Source organism: Euprymna scolopes, chromosome 11 (assembly GCF_053919585.1).
Source record: "Euprymna scolopes isolate OS-2025 chromosome 11, ASM5391958v1, whole genome shotgun sequence".
NCBI lineage: Eukaryota > Metazoa > Mollusca > Cephalopoda > Sepiida > Sepiolidae > Euprymna > Euprymna scolopes.
In genome coordinates this window covers 37,045,733-37,071,130 of record NC_136492.1, presented here as the reverse complement: position 1 = coordinate 37,071,130, position 25,398 = coordinate 37,045,733, and the positions used below count along the sequence as shown (strand labels likewise).

Here is a 25,398-nt window from a genome sequence, read left to right as displayed (position 1 = left end):
CAAGCCTCATCCCAAGTTGACGAGAGGACATCTCTGAAGTATTAGCACGGGCGCGGGCGATACTAAAAAGAAGTCCAGAGACTGTAGACCACGCGGCAGCCATGCAGCCATTACAGGGTGGATCTCAGGACCTGGGCACAGTTACAAGCTGCTACAAGTGTAGTGGGCCCAATCATTTAGCCCATGTTTGTTTCTCATTGTACTCACTGACTCGAAGGCTTAGCTGGCTTCAGTGCTATAGGTGTAAAAACCGTAGACACCTGGCCCGTGCCTGTCTGGGAAACGGGCAAGGGGAGGAAGCTACAGCGACAGTCTTCTTCCAGATCGTTACTGAACAAGGCGCTGCCCCCAGTAACTGTGCGCGTTAATGGGCGTGAATGCTTCTCCCTTGTAGACACTGGGTGCACTCAGACCCTGGTGCACAAAGCATGTTGCAACATTTGGTACAAGGAGAGAATTCCGGTGCTAACTGTGGGTGGTGGATTGCTGGCTTCTTGTGGGGTGAGTGACATCAGCACAAGCATCGGCGACAGGCCTGCAGTAGTCATGCAAGCCCTGGTGGTGGATGGAGAGCTGCTTGGATACGACCTACTTCTAGAGATGGATTTGATTACACAGTTGGGTGGAATCACTATGGACTGCACTGGCAAGATAGAGTTGTCCCAACATGAGAAACGTGTTTGCGCCGCAATTACCCTGGACGAGCCTGACTTTCATGCGGAGTATGACAGGGAACCCAACGCGCGGATGGCATCTTGGAAGTGGGCTAGTGATCAACCACCAATATCCTTACGGAACCGACTATCAGACTCCCTCAACTGAGGCTCAGGGAGCAGTATGAAGAACTGCAGACTTGGATCTTCCATACCCCGAGGATGAGCTCGGCTCCCCCTCCCCCCCGAGGATTGATTCCCCTGATGGCTGTCTTACAAGATAGCAAACAGAAGGTCTGACCCATCATGGACTAAAGTTAACTTAATGAACATGTCGACCCATACTCAGCAGGGGGGGATGTTTGTGTGCTCAAATTAAGAGAGTGGCTGCAGCAAGGGTCGGACGTGGCAATTCTGGACCTGCGCAGGGCCTACCTGCAGATACGCATTGAAAAAGAGCTGTGGTCATTTCAGACTGTGGAAATTAAAGGGACTCGCTAGTGTCTAACCAGGCTAGGGTTCGGTCTCAACATGGCACCAGGCATTATGACAGCAATTATGCACGCAATCCGGCAACAGGATGAGGCTGTGCGCCAGGCAACATCATCTTACATCGACGATATCTTTGTAAATGAGAGTCTCATGTCTGCCCAGTCAGTCGAAGAGCACTTTCAGAACTTTGGACTAACATGCAAGGAACCAGAGCGTAAAAGTACTTGGCCTGCATGTGAGTGCTAGCAAAGAGGGGCTCTACTGGAGGAGAGGTGGTGATGTTCCGAAAGTCCCATTCAACATCACTCATCGGAGTGTTTTTTCTGTTTGCGGAAAGCTGGTGGGCCACTTCTCTGTGTGTGGTTGGCTCAGGGTGGCAGTGGCAGCCATAAAACGTCATGCCACATCTGTATCATTGGGATGGGATGATAAAGTGCATGATGCCACGCTCCTGGGCATGCTAACAGAAACTGTGGCCAGGGTGACTCGTGACGACCCTGTATGAGGAAACTGGTGTGTTAACGGAAACGAGTTCATGGTCTGAGTGGACGCTAGTTCACTAGCCCTTGTGGTTGCCCTTGTGGTTGATGATGGTGTTATCGAATACGTCTGTTGGCTTTGTCCAGAAAATGATTCTAGACACAAACCTGGCCGAACTTGATGCCACATTGAAAGGAGTTACCCTGGCGCTTGTGGCAAGCCAAGGTACTACATATTATAATGGACTCTGCGTGCACTCATCGGTGGATAAGCGATGCATTGACTGGAAGAGCACAGCTAACCACACGGGCAACGAGTGAGATGATACGAATACAGCTCACCACCCTGATCGATACAATCAAAGAGTACCACCTGACTGCAGACGTAACATTGATCAGGTCTGCAAGCAACAGAGCAGATGTGCTGACACAAGCACCACAATAGTGGCTGCTGGCTGATACCCAGGGAGATTCTGAGACACTGCAACAACCGTGTGCAGCTGTCACGTTTGATATGGATACGGATCGTATCAGTGAGATTTATCAACAATGCGGACACCCAGGGATTAAGCGGACACTATATTTTGCCAAGATGGTTGACCCAGAAATAAGAAGAGCAGATGTCAAGAGAGCAGTGGAAAGTTGCAAGGCATGTCAATCAATCGACCAGGCTCTGTACAGTGGAAAAAAGGGCAATTGGGAGTGAGCGACACGTGGCAGAGATTGGGCATGGATATCACTTTCTCACCTGATTGTGGACCTATGTGCTTCATGGTCTGGAGACCACACGGGTGCCAGGACTTCTCCTTCATTATTCGCCAGCTGTCATCCATGTTCTTCTGCACTGAAGAAGTGGGGTGTGGCTACGACTGCAGTGTGCTTATGTGCCATCTGGCAAATGCAATATACCAATACCGAGTCTGAGAAAAGGGAATCTACCCCAACAGAGAAGTTGCCAATGAGGAAGGACAGGGGCCATACGCACCAGGGTATCCTGTCTGGGTGAAGCCACTGGGAAGCCGGTGTACTGACAGATATACACGGGGTCGAGTGACCGATGTGGTGAGTCAGCAGTCAGTCATGGTTGACGGTGTGCCCCGTCATGTTAGGGACCTGAGGCCGGCAACACAGTTGCAAGCACCACTGGCTGACGGGAGCAACTCTGGATCTGAGGCTAGTGGGCCATCGCTCTGGTTTGCACCATCCTCATCCTCATCAAGTAGCGAATCCGATATAAGTAGGCAGGGTTCTTCAACCCTCAGACTGCTGATGAAAGTGCAAGTGAACAAGAGGCCTGCACAGTCCCCCTCCAAAGAAGCACCCAACGAAAGAGAGCGCCACCTCCCTGTCATTTCTGTGATCATGAGATCAGCGGGGGATGTCGGGAAAATAGAAACGGACATTACACATGACCTACCTGTTTAACGCCCACGTCTGCTTGTCATGCACGTTGGATAAGAAAAAGAAAAAGCAAGATGGCGTCTGTGATATTTAACAGAAACGGTTTTGTGTAATCTCGTGAAATTCATGTGGATGAATGTGATATAAAGCAGGTCGCTTGGAGGGGTTGGGAGCGCTTTGGCTGTTCAGACACTAAACAGGTGACGTTACAAGACAGACAGTTACTTAGTGCATTGGTACGAGTGAAGGAGGTTCCAGTTCAACAATTACTACAATATTATCCTACGATCACTATGATATTGTCCCATTGATTACTGTACACTCATTAACGCTTATCCTCGAGTGCCATCCGGACCTTGATAAATGGTGCCTACTTTGTAAAAAAAAAGTTATGTGTGTTCAAATGTTCTTTAATGCGTAGATATAAATGTTTGGTGGTGCTACCTGTATAAGACTTATTACACTGAGCACATTGTAAGTTATAGACAACATTGATACATAGGCATAATCCTGACAATGCACTGAGACTAAAGCTGCTTTCAGGAACGCCAGCAACCACTGTAAAAGAGTAATAAAAAATGTAAGCGAACTATATGCCCAGTCTGTTAAATCCAAAGTAGCTGATCAGCGGCTTGGTTTCCACCAGTTTTGGCAAATAGGATCCTGAATAGAAGTGTGCGTTCTATCCCAACCATTATCAACGGACCAGGGGTCATCTCATCAGCATCAGACAAGGCCAAACTATTTGCTAAGAACTTTGCAGCTAATTCTACCCTATGCGACAAAGGCTATCAACTCCCCATATTTTCTCCTATAACACACAATAAGCTAGGTAACATATAAATATCTGTGCGTAAGATCGCCACCTAATCAAGAACCTTGATTCCAGTAAAGCTATTGGCTCTGATGGCATCCCAATTATAGTGTTAAAAAAGCTTCAACCAGAACTTGCTCCCATACTTACAAAACTGTTTAAGCGTTGCCTTAAGGAGAAGTGCTTTCCAACACCCTGGAAAACCTCATTAGTATGCCCTGTATTTAAGAACTCAGGTGATAAGTCATCTCCCTCTCAGTACAGACCAATTAGCCACCTGTGTGTCATGAGTAAGTTGCTGGAATCCATTTTAAATAGAGAAGTAGTCAACCACCTCAGCAGAAATAACCTTCTTAGTGACATGCAATATGGTTTCCGTTCTGCAAGATCTACCACAGATGTGCTAACGGTTATATCTCATAGGATTAGTGCATCTCTTGACAAAGGCTTCCTTTCCAGGGCAATTGCTCTTAACATATCAAAGGCCTTCAAGGACAAGGTATGGCATAAGGGCCTACTTCACAAGATCTCCAGCTACAGTATAACTGGAAATATTCTCTCTATCATTAAATCATTTCTCTCTGATAGGCTCATAAGAGTAGTAGTTGATGGACAAAAATCAGAGGCCTGCAGTATTAATGCTGGAGTCCCTCAAGGGTACAATCCTGGGCCCAACTCTCTTCCTGATCTACATCAATGATCTCCCAAAACACATACTTAAATCATTCATTGGCATCTATGCTGATGACACGACTATCTACAGCAACATATTAAAGGCTGTAAATGACAAAGCTCTCTCTGATTCTCTCTCCTCTGATCTCGAACGAGTTGTTCAGTGGGGGAAGACGTGGCTGGTTACCTTTAATGCATCTAAAACCAAACTCCTATCTTTACATCATCAACGCTCTGATCCCCATCTGGCATCAATTGAAATGGATGGCTCTCGTCTAGGAGAAGCCCCATGTTTTGACAAGCTTCTGGGCTTGACCTTCACTCCTGATCTGAAATGGAACACGTACATCAAGTCTGTTGCCAAGGTCGCTGGAAAGATGGTTGGATCCTTCTACCGCTCCAGAAAATATCTCACTACTGATGCAATTCTCTATCTATATAAAAGCCAAGTACATTCAAGGATGGAATACTGCTGCCATATCTGGGCAGGAGCTGCTAAAAACAGCCTATTTTGCCTTGACAGAGTACAAAATAGACTTCGTGGCTTAGTGGGGGATGCCCTTTTCTCTACCCTGCAACCTCTCTCCCACAGAAGAGACATTGCAAACCTATCTTTGTTTTATCGTTATTTCCATGGCAGGTGCTCGTCTTAACTCCAATCTCTGGTTCCCCCTCGCCAATCTTTTACAAAAAACACCCGTCTAGCTGAATCCACTGTCAAAAACTTTCCCCACTCTTTATCTATGCCTAAATCAAAACGCAAATTCCATGAACAAAGCTTCTTCCTTAGAACTGCATGCCTGTGTAACTCTGTTCCGTCTGCCTGCTTCCTTCCTGACTACAACTTGGATGTCTTCAAGTCCAATGCAAACAAATTCCTGATGAACCGCCCCCTTAAGTAGACACTTTTAATATCCACACAACGTACTGTACTTACAATAACCCTTATCCCTGAGTGGATTCTGGGCCTTGATAAGTGGTGACCACCTTGTAAAAAAAAGAAATCATATTTTTCAAAGGTAGGTTTATATACTAATTTTGGACTCCCAATATCTTTATTGGTGGAAGAGTTTAAAATTGGAAAAGTGAGATTCCACATGATAACGAGGGACTCAGCCGACGATATCATTAAAAAGTACATATCCAGAAATAAAATAAGGGAAAAAATGGTTGGTCATTAAGACCACATAATAGGCGGAATGTCACTCAAACCAATAAAGCTGGACTGGCCAACACCAGCAGCAAGGTATTCTCAAAAGATGGTCAAAAAGAAAAACGAGACATAGCGATCGAAGAGGTCAGGAAGTTTGAAGAAGAGCGAAGAACATCCATTGCTGTCACTAAGGTCAAACAATGTGCATGGACAAATTGGAATGACATCGAACAATTAAATTATCATGGAAATCCTTAATTGCAATGGAATCACTGGCAATGCCATTTATTCTTCGCTCTACATATGATTTCCTAACAAATGCGAACAACTTAAAATAATGGGGATATATTGATTTAGACTTAACATGATCGGGATGCCTTGCGCAATGTAATATCTATCTAATATCTACATGCCCACAATCACTTCATGGCGACATAACAAGGCTTTGGAAATAATAAAGAGATTGTTGAAAACACGATGTGAGACAGCAAACCAGCAATCTTCTACAGTGAAGGAACCCATAATTCAGTTTTGCAAAGAAGGTGAATGCACTGTGTAATGTGTAGCTGCTGAGTTGAGCCAATGATTGGAAAATTTCTGTGGATCTCAAGACATCTCTACAATTTCCAATCCACATAACCCAAACAGAAAAGCAGCTAAAAATTATAGCATGGTCCGATTCAAAGAAGAGTCTCTTCCTCATAGAATTGATCGTCCCCTGGGATGGAAAACAAGAAAGAGGCTCATGAACGGAAGAAAAACCGATATGAGATACTGCGTGCCGACTGGAAAAAGGGTTATGATTCCCATTGAGATTGGTTGTCGTGGATTTCTAAGACATTCAGTCAAAAGCAGAAATCACGTGCCACAATCTGAAATTTGCCTCTGATCGTCTTAAAAACACAACTCAATATGCATCAAGCTGGATTTCGTCGAGAGAGAAACGACTGACATGAGTCGACATTATAATTTATCCTTGTTGATCTGTTTCTCTTTAAATAACTTGCCAGGAGTGCCAGTACCACCTTGAGCTACCGAAACTGTGTTATCATTCTAGTTGGCGGCTGATGAGGGCAGGATATCGCAAATGCTTTCACATGTTGTGTGAGGAAAATAAAAAATATATAATATAGTATCAGAAATATAGTGCATTCTTTATTTTATACTCGTACACATACTCACACACACCATATCACATTTATATATGAAACCTCATTAATATCTAGATGTCAATAACAATCATTCCTATAATATCAAGAAGTCGGTTATTATATATGAAATCCATTTAACTTGGAATACAATATGATTATTAATCAGACGATATTTTTATACTATTTACTCAAATTAAAAATTAAAAATTGATCTTTTCGAAACTGTCTCTTTTCATTGTCCAACCTTGGGTGTCATGTTGCACCAAAATATATTCTCTTCCCTCCTTTCTCTTTGTTATCGTTTCCATTTTCCAATGATAACACTCCTTTCTATTTTTCAACGGAACACGGACCACTTTGTAGTACCGTCTAATTCTCCATTTTCCGAGCATCATCTGGGTGGCTCTTAACACAATATCCTAACTCATTGTAATTCATCACTTCTACTATCGGTCCTCGTTTAAGCATAATTGTCGTTTGTAGCCGGAGCTGTCGTTTCTACATGTAATTTCCTTCATATTGATAGTCTCCTGTCCAAAGTCAATCATTGAAAAGTAGAGATCCCCGAAACAGTCACAACAGATTAATATTGTCCAAGGTGTGGTTAGAAGCAAGAAAGACAAGTCTTCCTGTGGGTGCTCAGCGAGTGAGTTCAGGCAAAGAAAAGGAAGAACAAACATGGCGGCCAGCACTTTTATTTCGTCCGTTCTCGCGTAATCTCGTGTGAGCGTGAAGATGGAAACTATAAAACGATGTTCATTTCTCGGTGCTGCGAGATTGTTCCCGCTCAGGCACGAGAGAAGGCAACGAGAGTAGAGACAGATGACTGTAGCGATAATCTATCTGTAATATTCCGTTTGTGTATTTGAGGTGACCCCCCCCCATTATACTTCAAGCTATTTCAGCGATGGCCAACGCAGACTTAAGCAACATGATTAAGCCTTTTAATGGCGACGGTGATGTGGTGGCGTGGCTTAAAAAAGTGGACCTTGTAGCAAGGATTCAGAGGCTGGATGATGTGGCCGCAGTAATACCACTGTTTCTAGAAGGGGGCGCACTGGCCCTTTATTTGGAGCTTAGCAAGCAGGAACGGTGACGCGGATGCCATCAAGGGTCGACTGATCAAAGCTTTTGCAGAGGGGCCTTTCGAGGCCTTTAATAAGTTGAAAGAGAAGAGGTGGACTGGTGAATCTGTTGATGTCTACGCAAATGAGATAAGGAGATTGGTTGAGTTGTCGGGCATCAGGGGACATGCCACGAGTCACGTAGTCAAGATGACTTTCGTTACCGGGTTCCCGGAAGAGATATCGAAAAGGTTGCAGCAGGTCCCGGGAGTGGAGACGCTGGATGTGAGTGAGCTGCTTAAAACTGCAAAAATCTTGGTGAGCACCCAGCCCACGGAGCCTGGAGGAACGACAGCAATGGTACAGCAGGATGTGGGCAGGAATCTGCCGAACCCGGGGATGGCATGCTTCGAATGCGGGAGACCACACATGAGAAGAGACTGCAGGAAGTTCTTGCAATGGACAGTGTGTTACAAATGCAATCAGAGAGGCCATTTAGCGGTAAAATGCACAAGTTCAGGAAACTGGCGAGGGAAGCCGACGCACCAGCAGCCGCCCCGATTCGAGAATAGTGGCGCACCCGCAGCAGATGCCAAACAGAAGATTGCGGTGGAAGGACGGGAAGTTATGGCCCTGATTGACACTGGCTGCACCACTACCATGGTGCACACTACCCTGGTCGTAAGATGGAAAGGGAAGGGTTAAGTAGTGGCATTCGATGGGTCGCGAGTGAAGTGTCCAGGGAGGAAGACCATCACTATTGATATTGCTGAACGTCGGATGAGGGTCCATGCAATTGTCACTGATCGCCTGGTGCCTGGCGTCCAAGCCATCATTGGAATGGATGTTATATGCCGACTTGTAGGTGTTGCCATCACATGTAACAACGTGAGGTTTGGACTAGCTGAGCGCACGGTGATGGAGCAAGTCCCCAGAGTGATCAACAAGACCGGGGAGGAAAGAAAATTGTAGGTCAAAGATCAGGACTTCCGAGCCGAATTCAACGCAGACCGGTGGACGGTGGAGTGGGCATGGAAACATCAAGCGCCATCGCTGACAAACAGGATGGCGTGCTACACAAATTCGCTTAGAGGAGGGTCGAGAAAGGTGTTTGAGCAAGAAGTCGACCGATGGATTGAGGAGGGGATACTGATGCCTTGGACGGATGACGTGGAGTCGGGCATTTTGCCGTTGATGGCCGTTCTGCAAACAACTAAAGAGTAAGTAAGACCGGTCCTGGATTTCCGAGAGCTGAACGGCCATGTTAAGTGCCATATGGGAGGCGACACCGTAGATGTGTGCAGTGAGACCATTAGGGAATGGAGGCAGATGAATGGCGCATCTACGTTGGTAGATCTAAAATCTGCCTATTTGCAACTCCATGTTGCCAAGAAGCTCTGGAAATATCAGTTAGTCAAGTACAAAGGCAAAACCTACTGCCTTACACGAGTAGGGTTCGGGTTAAATTCGGCACCCAAAATTATGTCAACTATCCTCAGGAAGATTCTGGAGATAATGGGAAAGGGAGATGTGGTAGTGAGCTCATACATAGACGACATTCTGGTGAATGAGACTGTGGTAACTGCCAAGGAGGTGGTGGCTCATTTGAAGAGGTTCAGGTTGGTCGCCAAAGAGCCGGAAAAATTAGACGGAGGGGCTGCTTTGGGCCTAAAACTGAAACGAGGTGCGTCAGGTGGCCTAGAGTTTCGCAGGGGAAACGAGATCCCACAACTGAAGCAGAAGCTCAACAGACGTCAACTTTTTTCCATATGCGGAAAGTTGATCGGACATTACCCCGTTGCTAGCTGGCTTAGACCAGCATGCAGCTACATAAAGAGACACGCCGAAGGACGAGGATGGAATGATAAGGTGAGAGGAAGAACGGTCGCCATGATGGAAGAGCTCCTGAAAGAAGCAGAACGGCAAGACCCAGTCTCGGGAACCTGGAACGTACTGCAAACATTGGATGGAGTCGTGTGGTGCGATGCAAGCAGCATTGCAACAGGGGTCGTTTTGGAAATTGGAGGAGTAGTTGCAGAAGATGCAGCCTGGTTGAGGAAAAAGAATGACGTCAGCCACATCAATTTGGCGGAATTAGACGCGAAAATAAAAGGAGTCAATCTGGCCCTGAAATGGGGACTATGTGACATCTGCATAAAAACTGACTCTGCCACGGTGTTTGCTTGGCTAAAGTCTCTCATTTCAAGCGAAAGAAGGATAAAAACAAAAGGGGCTGCGGAGATGTTAGTGAAGCGCAGGCTTGGGGTGCTGGCTGAGCTGATGCAAGAGTTTTGTTTGAAGCTTCGCGTAGACATGGTGGCTTCTGAAAAGAACCGAGCAGATGCTCTCACGAGAGTGAAGCAGAGTTGGCTGTTGCCAAAGAAAGATGTTGTTGCTGCATCGGATCTAGATGATGTTGGCGTGCGAGAACTGCACAATTTGCACCATATGGGGGTAGAGAGGACATGGTACTTACTGAAGAAAGTCGACCCGAGTGTCACCAAGGAGCAAGTGAGGCAAGTAGTCGGGACATGTGACAGATGTCAGTCGATTGATCCTGCTCCAAGCACGCATGAAGCTGGCCAATTGGAGGTGAGTGGGACCTAGGAGAGACTGGCATGCGATGTCACCCATTACAGGGTGGACTTTACCTAACCATGATTGACTGTGGGCCCAGACGATTTGCCCTATGGAAGGAGCTACGTGGAGGAACAGGCAATGAAATAGCGGCAATCCTTGATGAGGTGTTTTTGGAGCGAGGCCCCATGGAAGAGTTGTTAACCAACAACGGGACTGCATTCAAGTCAGTAGCAGTGACAGAAGTACTGAAGAAATGGAAGATCCAACAATTTTTCAGAGCTGCCTACAGACCCAGTGGCAACAGGATCGTGGAGAGAAACCACCGCACCATAAAGGCAGTTGCGGAAAGAGGAGGCACCTCACCTGAGCAAGACATCTTCTGGTATAACATGTCGCCTAAACTGGGACAAGTACCAGAGACGGTCCCGCAACTGTCAACCTTTACATATTCCTGGAGACATACCAGGGTGGAGCCGGCAAGCCAAGAAGTAGAGGCCACAGAGACGATTAAACTCGGGGACGAGGTATGAGTAAAGCCACCGGGGGCGCGCTGCACCACACAATGGAGTAGAGGTCGCGTGACTGGGAGGAACACTAGTAACAACATTGTGGTGGAAGGAGTCCCGAGGCACATTCTCGACGTCAGACCAGTGGAGGGCGAAGCAGTGGAGGGGAGTGTGCAGCCCCAGAAGGAGGACGAGACACCTCAGAGGCCAAGTTGAGAGAGGCGACCGCCACAGTGGATGAGAGACTACGAAATGTGATCTTGAGATCAGGGAGGCATGTGGTTAGAAGCAAGAAAGACAAGTCTTACTGTGGGTGCTCAGCGAGTGAGTTTAGGTGAAGAAAAGGAAGAACAAAGATGGCAGCCAGCATTTTTATTTCGTCTGTTCTCGCATAATCTCGTGTGTGCGTGAAGATGGAAACTATAAAACGATGTTCATTTCTCGGTGCTGCGAGATTGTTCCCGCTCAGGCACGAGATAAGGCAACGAGAGTAGAGACAGAGGTCTGTAGCGATAATCTTTCTTGAACATTCCGTTTGTGTATTTGAGGTGAACCCCCCCATTATACTTCACAAAATACCGTTCACCTTTACGTTTTCATCTTTTTATTACAAACATCGAAAATGTTGTTCATAGCATGACGCACTACAAAATGGCTCAACTCCTGAAAGATTAATACTGATCTGATTTTTTAATTTGTAGCTCGGCACTGCCATAAAAAAATATCACGCATTTTTCTTTATCCTTCGAGGCTAAGAAAATTCCATCCGTTTTCTACCTTTCCACCTCTGTCTCAAACTAATTTTCATACCCCAAAGAATTCTCTCGGAGGCTCTGCTATTCATTTACATTTAACTGTCAGCTCCATCAAAAATTTTTGTAATAAATTCTGCAACAATGTGCCTATTCAAGCTACCTTACCAATTTTTATAATCACACTTAGTCTAATCACATCAAGTCTATTGATTACAACCATTTATACAATAATGTCGATTGCATTAATGCTATGAGCCACTATACTTTTATACCCACTTCACATACTTGCGAGTGGATGTAATAGAAGTGGCACCGTGATAGCAGTTGAAAAAACTAGTATAAGAGAAACCGGAAACTAGAAGTTCTTTTTCCCTTACATTTAAGGCTCCTCCCATCAACTGCTTTCACGATGCCACTCCTACCATATTCACAAGCAAGTTTTGGATTGAATGAAGCGATAGTGCATTCGGTGTGGAAAAAGTATACCAGTATCATATTCATTAATACCATTATCATTCGAAGGGGTCGGTACAGCACCTTCTTCCTGTTGATACAGTATAAAAAAAGGCATAAAAGCTCCCCTGCTCGTTTTCTTGTGCAATGTGTTCCAATTTTATGGCAATTGTAACATATTACTCTAATTCTAGATGGCTTCCTAAGCTTGTCTGGCTGATCCGGCCTCTACCTAGGTATCCTCGCTAAACCCGCTAACCATGCTAACCTGTTGATCTACTACAAAAAAGCAAATAATCTTCAACAAGTCCAGATCGCAAATTATACTACTCATTAACTTACTCTTATTCTACAAAAAAAAAAAAAAAAAAAAAATCGCACTGACTTAAAAAAAGTACATCCTTTTACTTTCAAGAGGCTTCCTATTGTTAATGATAGCCGGGTAACATAAACCAACAAATTGAACGATATTTAAGTTGGCAAATATCTTGGACCTGTTTTCTGTGCATGCATCAATTATCAGTGATGCTTGATTTCCCTATCATGAGGTAAGCAATATTTTATTCGTTTTGATTTTTAACATCTGAAAAAAAATAGCCTATTGTATAATGCAGAGTCGTTTTTTTCTGTATGTGTGTCAAGCTCAAACTCAGAAACTACTAACAATACAGGCTTTACTCATTTCGATTTTGTATGATTCCGAGATAATTATGATAACTATTCAAAGTTCAAAGTTATCAGTTCCTAAATATGTCATTCCTGGCCCCCATCAATTTGTGCTAAATTAAATGAATAGTTTCTAATTTCCAAGAAATTGTGTTTAGACATTAAATCAAACATTAAACAAAGAATTAATACATATTTGTATTCAATCATTCTTGAAGCATGCGACGCATGGATACCAAACGCGTACATACAAACGATAATCCAAGCAATAAAAAGAAGATGCCTCATTGGAATCTCATACAAGATGCATATCACCAACAATGAAGTCTGTACAAAGGCCACTCAACAAGTGCGTCTCTATGAAGATCTACTGATCACGGTTAAAAAGAGAATTCAAATGGTATGGACAGGTAATATGCTCAGAAGGACTTGAAAACAAAGAATTGACCCAGAAAAAAATGGATGAGATAGATAGAAGAAGTTGGCCGACAACATCCTTGATTAGGCAGGCAAAAGTTTCGATATTATCCAGGCACTCGACTACAATCCCATCAAGTGGAGCCAGCTGGTTTACTGTCCATCTATGATGCAGTGCACCTAATAACCTAGGTGGGTTAGAGGAACAGTATCAATAGTAGTATTCAATCAACTGTATATAATGAATTCTTTTCAACCTGAATATTTTACATTTAGTTGGTTGGTTGGTTGCTTTTGTTTTACGGCATATCAACCCTTTTCGGGTTATTTAATGCCGAATCCAAAGATTTTGAAGAAAATTTTTTTAATAGAATGTATTTGTTGTGTTTACGTCGGTTTCTATTTAACCCATAGTTGGGACCCTAACAGGTACTACCACTCCGGGTCAGAGTGGACCTGGGAGCAATGGTAATTAAAGGGTGGCTCCACACTCCCCAAAGCCCACAAGCTGGGGCCTCACCACTGGATATAGTTTAAGGTCATATCCAGGACCCCCCATTGAGGGACTTTTACCCTCTGCAGGGGGACAGACAGCGTATTCTAATGCCCCACCGACAGGGCCGTTTACATTTAGTATTTTTACAATCTTTGTATTCATATTTCAAATTATTAGTTATATTTCAGGTACGTAAATCTAGAAGAAAACCAAACAAACTGCAGAGAAAGTCACCGGATACTTACTCAAAAACCGATAAAACAAACACAGGAATAAAGTCCACAAGACGAAGCCAGTGTGCCATTCATGTTTAGGTTCCACAAGTGCCAATCCCAGGAACAGGAAGATAACAATTTCCGTGGCTGTGCTGCAATAAAAAAACGTTGCACTGCAGTAAGAAAATCTATTAAACAGATAAAGTTAACTTATAATCCGAACACCTGTGATATAATGGCCAATTATGTCAAGGTAATATGTCGGTTGATATCCCAATAAGATACATAAACTGGTTTCGATTACGAAAATGCGAACTAAAAGAGTTGAATGCAAATTCTCAACTCAACCGTTCTCGGCTTGAGCAACAGCTGACATAAATGTTTTTACTGACTTGAAAAAATACGATACTTATTCTTGTTGTTGTTTTTCTGTGGATCACAAAGACAAGCGTAAAAAGAGATAAGAATTATACGCTGTTGGCAACATTCTGTAGAAGCGTTAGAATTACGCAGATATGAATCGGAATGCGTTCTTAAGTAACGTAAGAATAACGATTATATGAGTTAAATTTAATCGATATTGATAATGATAAATTAGGCTACGTTATGTATTTTCAACTTATGGCTACAAGATAGATATTTTGAGGTGGGCTTAAGGCTTCTAAATTGTTAATAACCAAGAAAGCTTAGATATACTAAAGCTACGTCAATCAAAGTCTGTTGTTCCGAGACTCTTTCCATTTTTTTCATACGGGTCACCACTTATCAAGTCCCAGTTAGTGGCATAAGAGATTCAAGGAACGCAAGAAGTTTGTGACGGATGATGAGAGGTGTGGGAGGAGTAATAAAGTCACAATATCAGAGTTGATTGGCCAAATAAAAAAATTCATGGATAAGAACCGTCGTGTGTCTATAGAGACAAAAATGACAAAATTTGATGTCAATATGAGAACGGTACACACAATTATTCTTGAGGAACAAGCATGGAGGATTTTGTGCAAAATTTGCACAAAATCTCAGTGCCCAGAGAAGATTAGAAAGAAAGACCAAAATGTGCGTCAACACAGTTCCCTACCCTCCCTATATTCAGACTTTGCTCCCTATGACTTTTTGTTATTCCCTAAGTTCAAGGAAAACCTTGGAGGCTGTCGTTATGAAACAATTGAGGAAATGAAAGAGGCTATGACGACGGTCATTGATACGCTCAGACAAGATAACTTCCATAAAGCATTTCAGAAGGTGTTAGAATAATACAAGTGCAACCGGGGGAGATTATTTCGAAGGGGATTTAATGTGTGTACTATCAATAAAATGTACTAACAATAAAATGTACTAACAATAAAATGTACTATCAACAAAATGTACTATCAACAAAATGTACTAACAATAAAATGTACTAACAATGAAATGTACTATCAATAAAATGTACAATCAATGAAATGTACTAACAATAAAATGTACTAACAATAAAATGTACTAACAATAAAAAGTACTATCAATAAAATATACTATCAATGAAATATACTATCAATGAAATGTACTATCAATAAAATATGCTATCAATGAAATGTACTATCAATGAAATGTAGTATCAATAAAATGTAGTATCAATGAAAAGTACTATCAATAAAATGTACTATCAATAAAATGTACTATCAATAAAATGTAAAAGTGCCCATACGAAAAAATCTGGAAACTTATTGAAGACACCTCGTATTTTTTATATCTCTCATTTTCTCTCATCTGTAATAATATTTTAATTTTATATTTCCTCCCTGACGGATATACCTGCTAGTTACATAAGAAATGACACATTTTTCATTAACGTTCTTATTTTACACGCTCTTTCAAGGTATGTCGTTTATTTTTGCTCTTATTATATACGTCGTTCATGTCTCTCACGTTCGTCACTCTTTCCCTTTTACTGTCTATTTAAATTAAATGGGGTAGTCTGTTATAATTTAAAGTGAATATCTCTAATGCTATTACACACGCAGTATGGTTAAGAAAAGGGAGTTAATCCTGATATTTGCACTTTTATTTTCATATTTAATTGGCTTGGCAAACTCACACTTTCTGATTCAACAAGGGATAATATATATATATATATATATATATATATATATATATATATATATATTTGGCCGTCTGTAGCGTCCTCAGACTTTTAAAGAAATGTTCGCTATTTTGGGATGAAAGAGTGGAAGAGTGAATGAGGTCAGGGAGGTTTGCGAGGAGGGCGGAGGAGGAAGAGAGGAAGGGAACAAGGAGGGAAGGAGGGGGGCGTTTGGTATGTCGATAATGTGTTAGTTTTGGGGTTTAAGGAACTTGTGGGGGGAGGGTCTGGGAGGTTCATTTCTGGTGTGGCTGAGGGCATAGGGATACATGAGGGGAAGGGGAATATGTGGGGGTGGGAGGAGGGGGGTTACTTTAAAATTCGAGTCTTAGTGTTAAGGTTTTTAAGGTCTCGTTGGTGAGGTGATTTCTTGGTAAGTATGTTTTGAGCTGTTGAGTGTTCGCTTATGTTAGGAGGCGGGGGGGGGGGGCTATGATTCGATTTATTTAGTTTTAGTTTTTTGTTGTTAATTGTTTGGAGAGGGTCAGCTAGCGGTCGCAGCCACGGGTAAACACATGCGCACGTACACACATATATACTTAAAAGAAACGGTCACAGGTACACATACATGCCCGCCCTGGCGTGCAAATGTATGTGCATAGGTCTCGTTGGTGAGGTGATTTCTTGGTAAGTATGTTTTGAGCTGTTGAGTGTTCGCTTATGTTAGGAGGCGGGGGGGGCTATGATTCGATTTATTTAGTTTTAGTTTTTATTTTGTTGTTAATTGTTTGGAGAGGGTCAGCTAGCGGTCGCAGCCACGGGTAAACACATGCGCACGTACACACATATATACTTAAAAGAAACGGTCACAGGTACACATACATGCCCGCCCTGGCGTGCAAATGTATGTGCATATGTGCGCCTGCATGCATAGACACCTGCGTTGTTATCGCTTGCGTCAAATTTTCTTTAAGGTGCTAAGATTGGGTGCGCGTGCGTAGGCATGGATGCGCACATACACAGATACATACATACATCGACGCCCCTGCCCCCAAGGAGGCGATTATACGGGCTTCTATGCGCATATTGATTCAGGCATACCACCACCCCACGCATACGTTCAAGCGCGTGCACGCATGCAGATACCAATACTCGTGAGCACATACATCGACATATATACACAGCTGCACACCATGTGGACAGCAGGCAGCGGGCATCTATACTCTCACATCCACACAAGCATACACAGGCACGTGCACACACACACTGGTACCCCGTGTACACACGGACGCCCACATGGATGTACACGCGCGTGCATACACACACATACACACCCAGTTTTGCAGACAGTTATTGGTATAGACATATTCGTCTGGATAGATTTAAATTTAAGTTCATTTGTGGGTACACGCACCCTCACTCCCTCAAGCACAGATATGTGCGCACGCATATACATACGCGTATATAGCGTGGCATACCGTAAATATGGGCGCGGGTGTCATCCACATATACTTAACATACGCATTAATAAGCACCCACGTACCCGGGATAGTGGTTCTAATTAGCCATGTTTATAGATTTTGGGGAGGAGGCAGGGGCGTCGATGTATGTATGTATCTGTGTATGTGCACATCCATGCCTACACACGCGCACCTAATCTTAGCACCTTAAAGAAAATTTGTCGCAAGCGAGAACAATGCAGGTGTCTATGCATGCAGGCACACATATGCACATACATTTGCACGCCATGGCGGGCATGTATGTGTACCCGTGACCGTTTCTTTTAAGTATATATGTGTGTACGTGCGCACGTGTGTACCCGTGGATGCGACGGCTAGCTGACCCTCTCCAAACAATTAACAACAAAATAAAAACTAAAAATAAATAAACCGAATCATACCCCGCGCCTCAAAACATACTTACCAAGAAATCACCTAACCAACGAGACGCTAAAAACCTTAACACTAAGACTCGAATTTTAAAGTAACCCCCCTCCTCCCACCCCCACATATACCCCTTCCCCTCATGTATCCCTATGCCCTCAGCCACACCAGAAATGAACTTCCCAGACAAGTTCCTTAAACCCCAAAACTAAAACATTATCGACATATCAAACGCCCCCCCACCTTCCCTCCGTTCCCTTTCTCTCTTCCTCCTCCGCCCTCCTCGCAAACCTCCCTGACCTCATTCACTCTTCCACTCTTTCATCACAAAATAGGGAACATTTCTGTAAAAATCTGAGGACGCTTCAGACGGCCAAAAAAAAAAAAGGCCGTGTAGCCGAAACAATAATGTAACTTAACAGAAAGATACGGTAATAAACAATAAAACGCATATTTGCTCTACAACAGTATTGAGCACTTTCTTCAGTTTTTATTAATTACCATCTCCATTATATATATATATATATATATATATATATATATATATATATATATTACAGGTAGAAAAAAAATAAGAATAATTGAATTTTAACCAGGTTCGTTGATAGTGCTCAATCAAAGAGAGCAAATTATATTTTTTATTATTCTTTATGTAAATACAGTCATATCTTGCTACGATATGCAAACCATTTCAATCATTTTTGATCTCATCAGATTAAAAAAATAAATTTTTGTATTTTAATTCTTCCTGCCTGATGAGATCAAATATGAAACAGTCTGCACATCATATCAAGATATGACTGTATTTACATAAATAATAATAATAATAATAATAATAATAATAATAATAATAATAATAATAATAATTATATATATATATATATATATATATATATATATATATATATAATTGAGAAATGTGTGTGTTAAATATACAATGTTTATTAATTTATTTATTTATTAAATATGGTTTTATGGGCACTCACGATGGCAAGATAGCATAATTTCCAAATATAGCGAAAAGTGCATATTTACTATCTTTCTCCGATATTCACGCCCTATTATTTATCTCACAATACATTTATGTTTTCTTCATCTAAATTTTGTGTACATGATAATATTTTTCTTTACATAAAAAATAATTGTTATTGTTAATTAAACATTCTTTAAATAAAACTTGTATATTATTCTTTGTCCATTTGTATTAGTTTAAATCATTTAAAATATATATATATTGTTTCTCCTTGCCATAAATTGTTATAATGTGATGATGATCTAGTCTATTTCGTGACTATATGAACTTTTCTAGACTTTACGTATAGAAGAGCCTACGGTGAATTGTTGATATAATCCTGTATCTACACTCTCTTTAACATATACCACAATATTGTCTTATTTATTCTGGGATCTTTATGATCACAATACTGGCGTCAACAGGTTTTGCTGTTGCAGTGTTTTGTGCAACAGACATCCTTAAGTTCGAATACAACATTACTCGGACGTTGCATCACCCACTGGCAAAAAGAACATTGATTTATGTTGGATGCAGCATAACCATTACAACAGAGTTGGATTTTTCGAAAATATATGTAATTTGCTGGGTAAAATTGTTAATTACAAGCATAACAGTAAGAAGGTAAAAATCGTGTAAGATTTTTAATACACAAGGCGTACCTAAGCTGCGAAAGGATTAAAATGTTTTCGTTCTTAAGGAGAATTTGAAGTCATTCTGCAACACAAGGTTTAAAATCCAAATCGTTCGAGCACGTTTGTCGATTTGTATTTGATTTTAATCAAGAACAGATAAGTTTAAACAAATTAAAATTTTTCCAGAATTAAAAAATGTATCATCTTCTAGAAGATGTTACCAGACATAAAAAAAACAAATGAAAAACCGGTAACTAATTTTACGAGGCAGAAATAAAGGAATTTAAACGTGTCGGTTTGGAAATCATTAAACATCAACAAGATCAACAACTGCAATAAGAAAGGGAAGAAATATCAAGAGAAAATAGAAGAAGAACAACTTTAACTCTAAAATAAATTCCAGGAAAAAAATAAACAATTGAAACAAAGGAAAAAATATCAGAGGGAAATGGAAGAACAACTTTAACATAAATTAAATTGCAGGGAAAAAACAATTGGAACAAACGGAAGAAATATCAGAAGAAAATGGAAAAAAAAACCAACTTTGACTCTGAATTACATTTAAGGAAAAAATAAACAATTGGAACAAAGGAAACAAATATTAGAAGAAAATGGAAGAACAACTTTGACCCTAAAATAAATTTCAGGGAAAAAAAATTGAACAAAGAAAACAAATATCAGAAGAAAATGGAAGAACAACTTTGACTCTAAAATAAATTTCAGGAAAAAAAAAATTTGAACAAAGAAAACAAATATCAGAAGAAAATGGAAGAACAACAACTGTGACTCTAAAATATATTCAAGGCAAAAAAAACAAAAAAAAAACAATTTAAACAAAGGAAACAAATATTAGAAGAAAATGAAAAAAAAAAAAAAACTTAGAGTCTTAAATAATTTTTTTTTACATAGGCATCACCGCTTAAAAAGCCAAGAGGCCACTCGATGATAAGGGTTAAAGTAGAAATTGGACAATATAGTAACCGTTAGTAAATGGAGATTCGGTAAATTTGTTAACTTATATGGAACGGTTCATCAAAAACTTGTTTACGTTAGACTTGAAGACAACCATATTGTAGTCAGCTGGAAAACAGTACAATGGAAGAAAATTCCATAGGCGTGCAGTTCGAATAAAAGAAGCTTTGCTCATGGAATCTACGTGTAGGTTTAGGCACAGATAAAGAGTGGGGGAAATTATTGATAGCGATTTCTGCTAGACGGGTGTTTCTTGTGAAAGTTTGGCGAGGGGGGGCATAGATTGGAGCTCAGCCGAGCGCTTGCCATCAAAGTAACGATAAAGCAGAAACAAACTCGCAACATCTCTTATGTGAGAAAGAGGTTGCAGGGAAGAGAAAAGGACACCCCCTACGATGCTACGGAGTCTATTTTGAACCCTATCAAGGCAGGATAAGTCCTTTCTAGCAGCTCCTGCCCAAATGTGGCAACAGTACTCCATCCTTGGACGTACCTGGATCTTATATAGACAGAGAATTGCATCAGCAGTGAGATATCTACTGGATCGATAGAAGGATCCCACCAATTTTTCAGCGGTCTTGGCAACAGATTTAATGTATGTGTTCCATTTAAGATCATGAGTAAAGGTCAAGCCCAGAAGCTTGTCAAAACATGAGGCCTCCCCAAGACGAGAGCCATTCAGCCATTAATTTTAATTGATGCCAGCTGGGGATCAGAGCGTTGATGATGTTAAGATAAAAGCTTGGTTTTAGATGCATTAAAAGTAACCAGTCAACTCTTTCCCCATTGTACCACTTGCTTAAGATCAGAGGAGAGAGAATCAGAGAGAACTTGGTTGTTTTCTGTCTTCGATGTGCTACCGTAGATAGTAGTGTCATCAGCATCTATGAATGATGTAAGGATGTGATTTGGAAGATCATTAATGTAGATCAGGAAGAGAGTTGGGCCCAGAATGGACCCCTAAGGGACTCCAGCATTAATACTAAGAGCTTCTGATTTCTGCCCATCAACCACTACTCTTATGAACATATCAGAGAGAAATGATTTAATAATTGAGAAGACATTTTCAGCAATACCGTAGCTGGAGATCTTGTGAAGTAGACCTTTATGCCATACTCTATCAAAAGCCTTTGATATGTCAAGAGCAATTGCTCTAGAAAGGTAGCCTCCGTCGAGAGATTTGCTAATGCTATTAGATATAATTGTAAGCACATCTGCTGTAGATCTAGCAGAACAGAAACCATATTGCGTGTCACTAAGAAGGTTATTTTTGCTGAGACGGTTGATTACTTCCCTATTTAACACAGATTCCAGCAACTTACTCATGATGTACAGGAGACTTACTGGCCTGTACTGAGAGGGAGATGAGCGATTACCTGAATTCTTAAATACAGGGCATACTGATGAGATTTTCCAGAGTGATGGGAAGCAATTCTCCTTAAGACAACGTTCAAACAGTTTTGTAAGGATGGACGCTAGTCCTAGTTGAAGTCTTTTGAGTACTATAATTGGAATACCAGCAGGGCCGGTTGCTTTACTGGAAAAAACACACACAAAAAAAACAAAACAATTGAGACAAAAGGAACAAATATTAGAAGAAAATGGAAGAACTACAACTTTGACTCTAAAACCAGGAAAAAAAAAAACAATCGGAACAAAGGAAACAAATATCAGAAGAAAATGGAACAAAAACAACTTTGACTAACAAATAAATTCCAGGAAAAATACAATTAGAACAAAAGGGAACAAATAACAGAAGAAAATCGAAGACCAACAACTTTGACTCTAAAATAAATTCAAGGAAAAAAACCATTCTAACAAAAAGAACAAATATCAGAGAAAAATAGAAGAACTACAACTTTGACTATAAAATAAATTCTAGGAAAAATTAACTATTTAAACAAAGGAAATAAATATCAGAAGAAAATGCAAATTCAAGCAGAAAATAAACAATTGGAAAAAACGGAACAAATTTCAGAAGTAAATGGAAGCACAACTTTGACTCTAAAATAAATTCAAGGAAAAAAATTCGAACAAACAGAAGAAATATCAAAAAAATATAGAAGAACTACAAATCTGACTCTAAAATAAATTCCAGGAGAAATAAACAATTTGAACAAAGGAAACAAATATCAGAAGAAAATCGAAGAATAGCCAGTTTGACTCTAAAATAAATTCCAGGCAAAAAAAAAAAAAGAAGTGAAACAAAGGGAACAAATATCAGAAGAAAATGGAAGACTCTATGAAAAATTCCAGGGAAAAAAACAATTGGAACAAAAGGAAGCAATATCAGAAGAAAATGCAAGATCAACAAATTTGACTCTAAAATAAATTCAAGGAAAAAAACAATTTGCCCAAAAAGAACGAATATCAGACAAAATAGAAGAACTACAACTTTGACTCTATTTGATTTTATTCCAGAAAATAATAAACAATTAGAACAAAGGGAACAAATATCAGAAGAAATTGGAAGAACAAAAACGTTGACTCTAAAATAAATTCACCAAGGGAAACAAATATTAGAAGAAAATAGAAGAATAATAAATTTGACTCTAAAAAAATTCCCCCAAAAAATAAACAAGGCAGAAAATATCAGAAGAAAATCGAAGAATATCAACTTTGACTCTTAAATACATTCCAGGCAAAACTAAACAATTGGAAATAAGCAAACAAATATCAGAAGAATATCGAAGAGTAGCAACTTGGACGCTTTAATAAATTCCAGGCAAAAATAAAAAATTATACCAAAAGGAACAAATATTAGAAGAATATGGAAGAACGGCGACTTTGCACTCTACAAGAAATTCCAGGAAATGATAAACAATTTAAACAAAGGGAGGCAATGTCAGATGAAAATGGAACCACAACAACTTTGACTCTAAAATAAATCACAAGAAAAAAATAAACAATTGAAACAAAGGGAACAAATATCAGAAAAAATAGAAGAATAGAAACTCTCACCCTAAAATAAATTTCAGGAAAAATAAGCAATTTAAACAAAAGAGGGACACGCCAGACGAGAATGGAATAATAGAAACTGTGACTTTAAAATAAATTCCAGGAATAAAACAATTTGAACCAAGGGATCAGATATTAGAAGGAAATGTAAGAGCAAGAACTTTTACTCTAAAATAAATTCTAGGGGGAAAAAATTGAACAAAGGAAAGAAATATCGAAACAACATAGAAGAACGACAATTAAATTCTAATGAAAAAATGGAACTAAGGGAACAAATATCAGAAGAAAATTGAAACAAAAAAAACTTTAATTCTTACACTAATTTCAGGAAAAAATAAACAATTGGAACAAAGGGAGCAATTATAAGAAGAAAGTGGAAGAACAACAACTTTGATCCTAAACTAAATTCATGGAAAAAACAGTTGGGACAAAGGAAACAAATAATAGAAGAAAATGGAAGAACAATAACTATGACTCAAAAATAAATTCCAGGAAAAAATAAATAATTTCACCAAAGAAAACAAATATCAGAAGAAAATGGGAGAACAACAACTATGACTCTAAAATAAATTCCAGGAAAAAATAAACAATTTTAACAAACGGAACAAATATCAGAAGAAAATGGGAGAACAACAACTATGACTCTAAAATAAATTCCAGGAAAAAATAAACAATTTTAACAAACGGAACAAATATCAGAAGAAAATGGGAGAACAACAACTATGACTCTAAAATAAATTCCAGGAAAAAATAAACAATTTTAACAAACGGAACAAATATCAGAAGAAAATGGGAGAACAACAACTATGACTCTAAAATAAATTCCAGGAAAAAATAAACAATTTTAACAAACGGAATAAATATCAGAAGAAAATGGGAGAACAACAACTATGACTCTAAAATAAATTCCAGGAAAAAATAAACAATTTTAACAAACGGAACAAATATCAGAAGAAAATGGGAGAACAACAACTATGACTCTAAAATAAATTCCAGGAAAAAATAAACAATTTTAACAAACGGAACAAATATCAGAAGAAAATGGGAGAACAACAACTATGACTCTAAAATAAATTCCAGGAAAAAATAAACAATTTTAACAAACGGAACAAATATCAGAAGAAAATGGGAGAACAACAACTATGACTCTAAAATAAATTCCAGGAAAAAATAAACAATTTTAACAAACGGAACAAATATCAGAAGAAAATGGGAGAACAACAACTATGACTCTAAAATAAATTCCAGGAAAAAATAAACAATTATAACAAACGGAACAAATATCAGAAGAAAATGGGAGAACAACAACTATGACTCTAAAATAAATTCCAGGAAAAAATAAACAATTATAACAAACGGAACAAATATCAGAAGAAAATGGGAGAACAACAACTATGACTCTAAAATAAATTCCAGGAAAAAATAAACAATTTTAACAAACGGAACAAATATCAGAAGAAAATGGGAGAACAACAACTATTACTCTAAAATAAATTCCAGGAAAAAATAAACAATTTTAACAAACGGAACAAATATCAGAAGAAAATGGGAGAACAACAACTATGACTCTAAAATAAATTCCAGGAAAAAATAAACAATTTTAACAAACGGAACAAATATCAGAAGAAAATGGGAGAACAACAACTATGACTCTAAAATAAATTCCAGGAAAAAATAAACAATTTTAACAAACGGAACAAATATCAGAAGAAAATGGGAGAACAACAACTATGACTCTAAAATAAATTCCAGGAAAAAATAAACAATTTTAACAAACGGAACAAATATCAGAAGAAAATGGGAGAACAACAACTATGACTCTAAAATAAATTCCAGGAAAAAATAAACAATTTTAACAAACGGAACAAATATCTAAAATAAATTCCTGGAGAAAAGCAAAAACAATCTGAACAAA

General features: G+C 39.8%; 1 protein-coding gene across 6 annotated transcripts in view; it reads right to left on the bottom strand.

Annotated features, from left to right (window-relative positions):
* Positions 1-25,398, bottom strand: part of LOC145287834 (Na(+)/H(+) exchanger beta-like) — a 1,099,100-nt gene that overhangs the window by 199,353 nt on the left and 874,349 nt on the right. For all 6 annotated transcript variants that reach the window (XM_080135700.1, XM_080135702.1, XM_080135704.1 and 3 more), the window contains one exon: positions 13,998-14,119. In XM_080135700.1, coding sequence (XP_079991826.1) covers positions 13,998-14,119 — 122 coding nt within the window. The remainder of the gene's footprint in view (positions 1-13,997; positions 14,120-25,398) is intronic.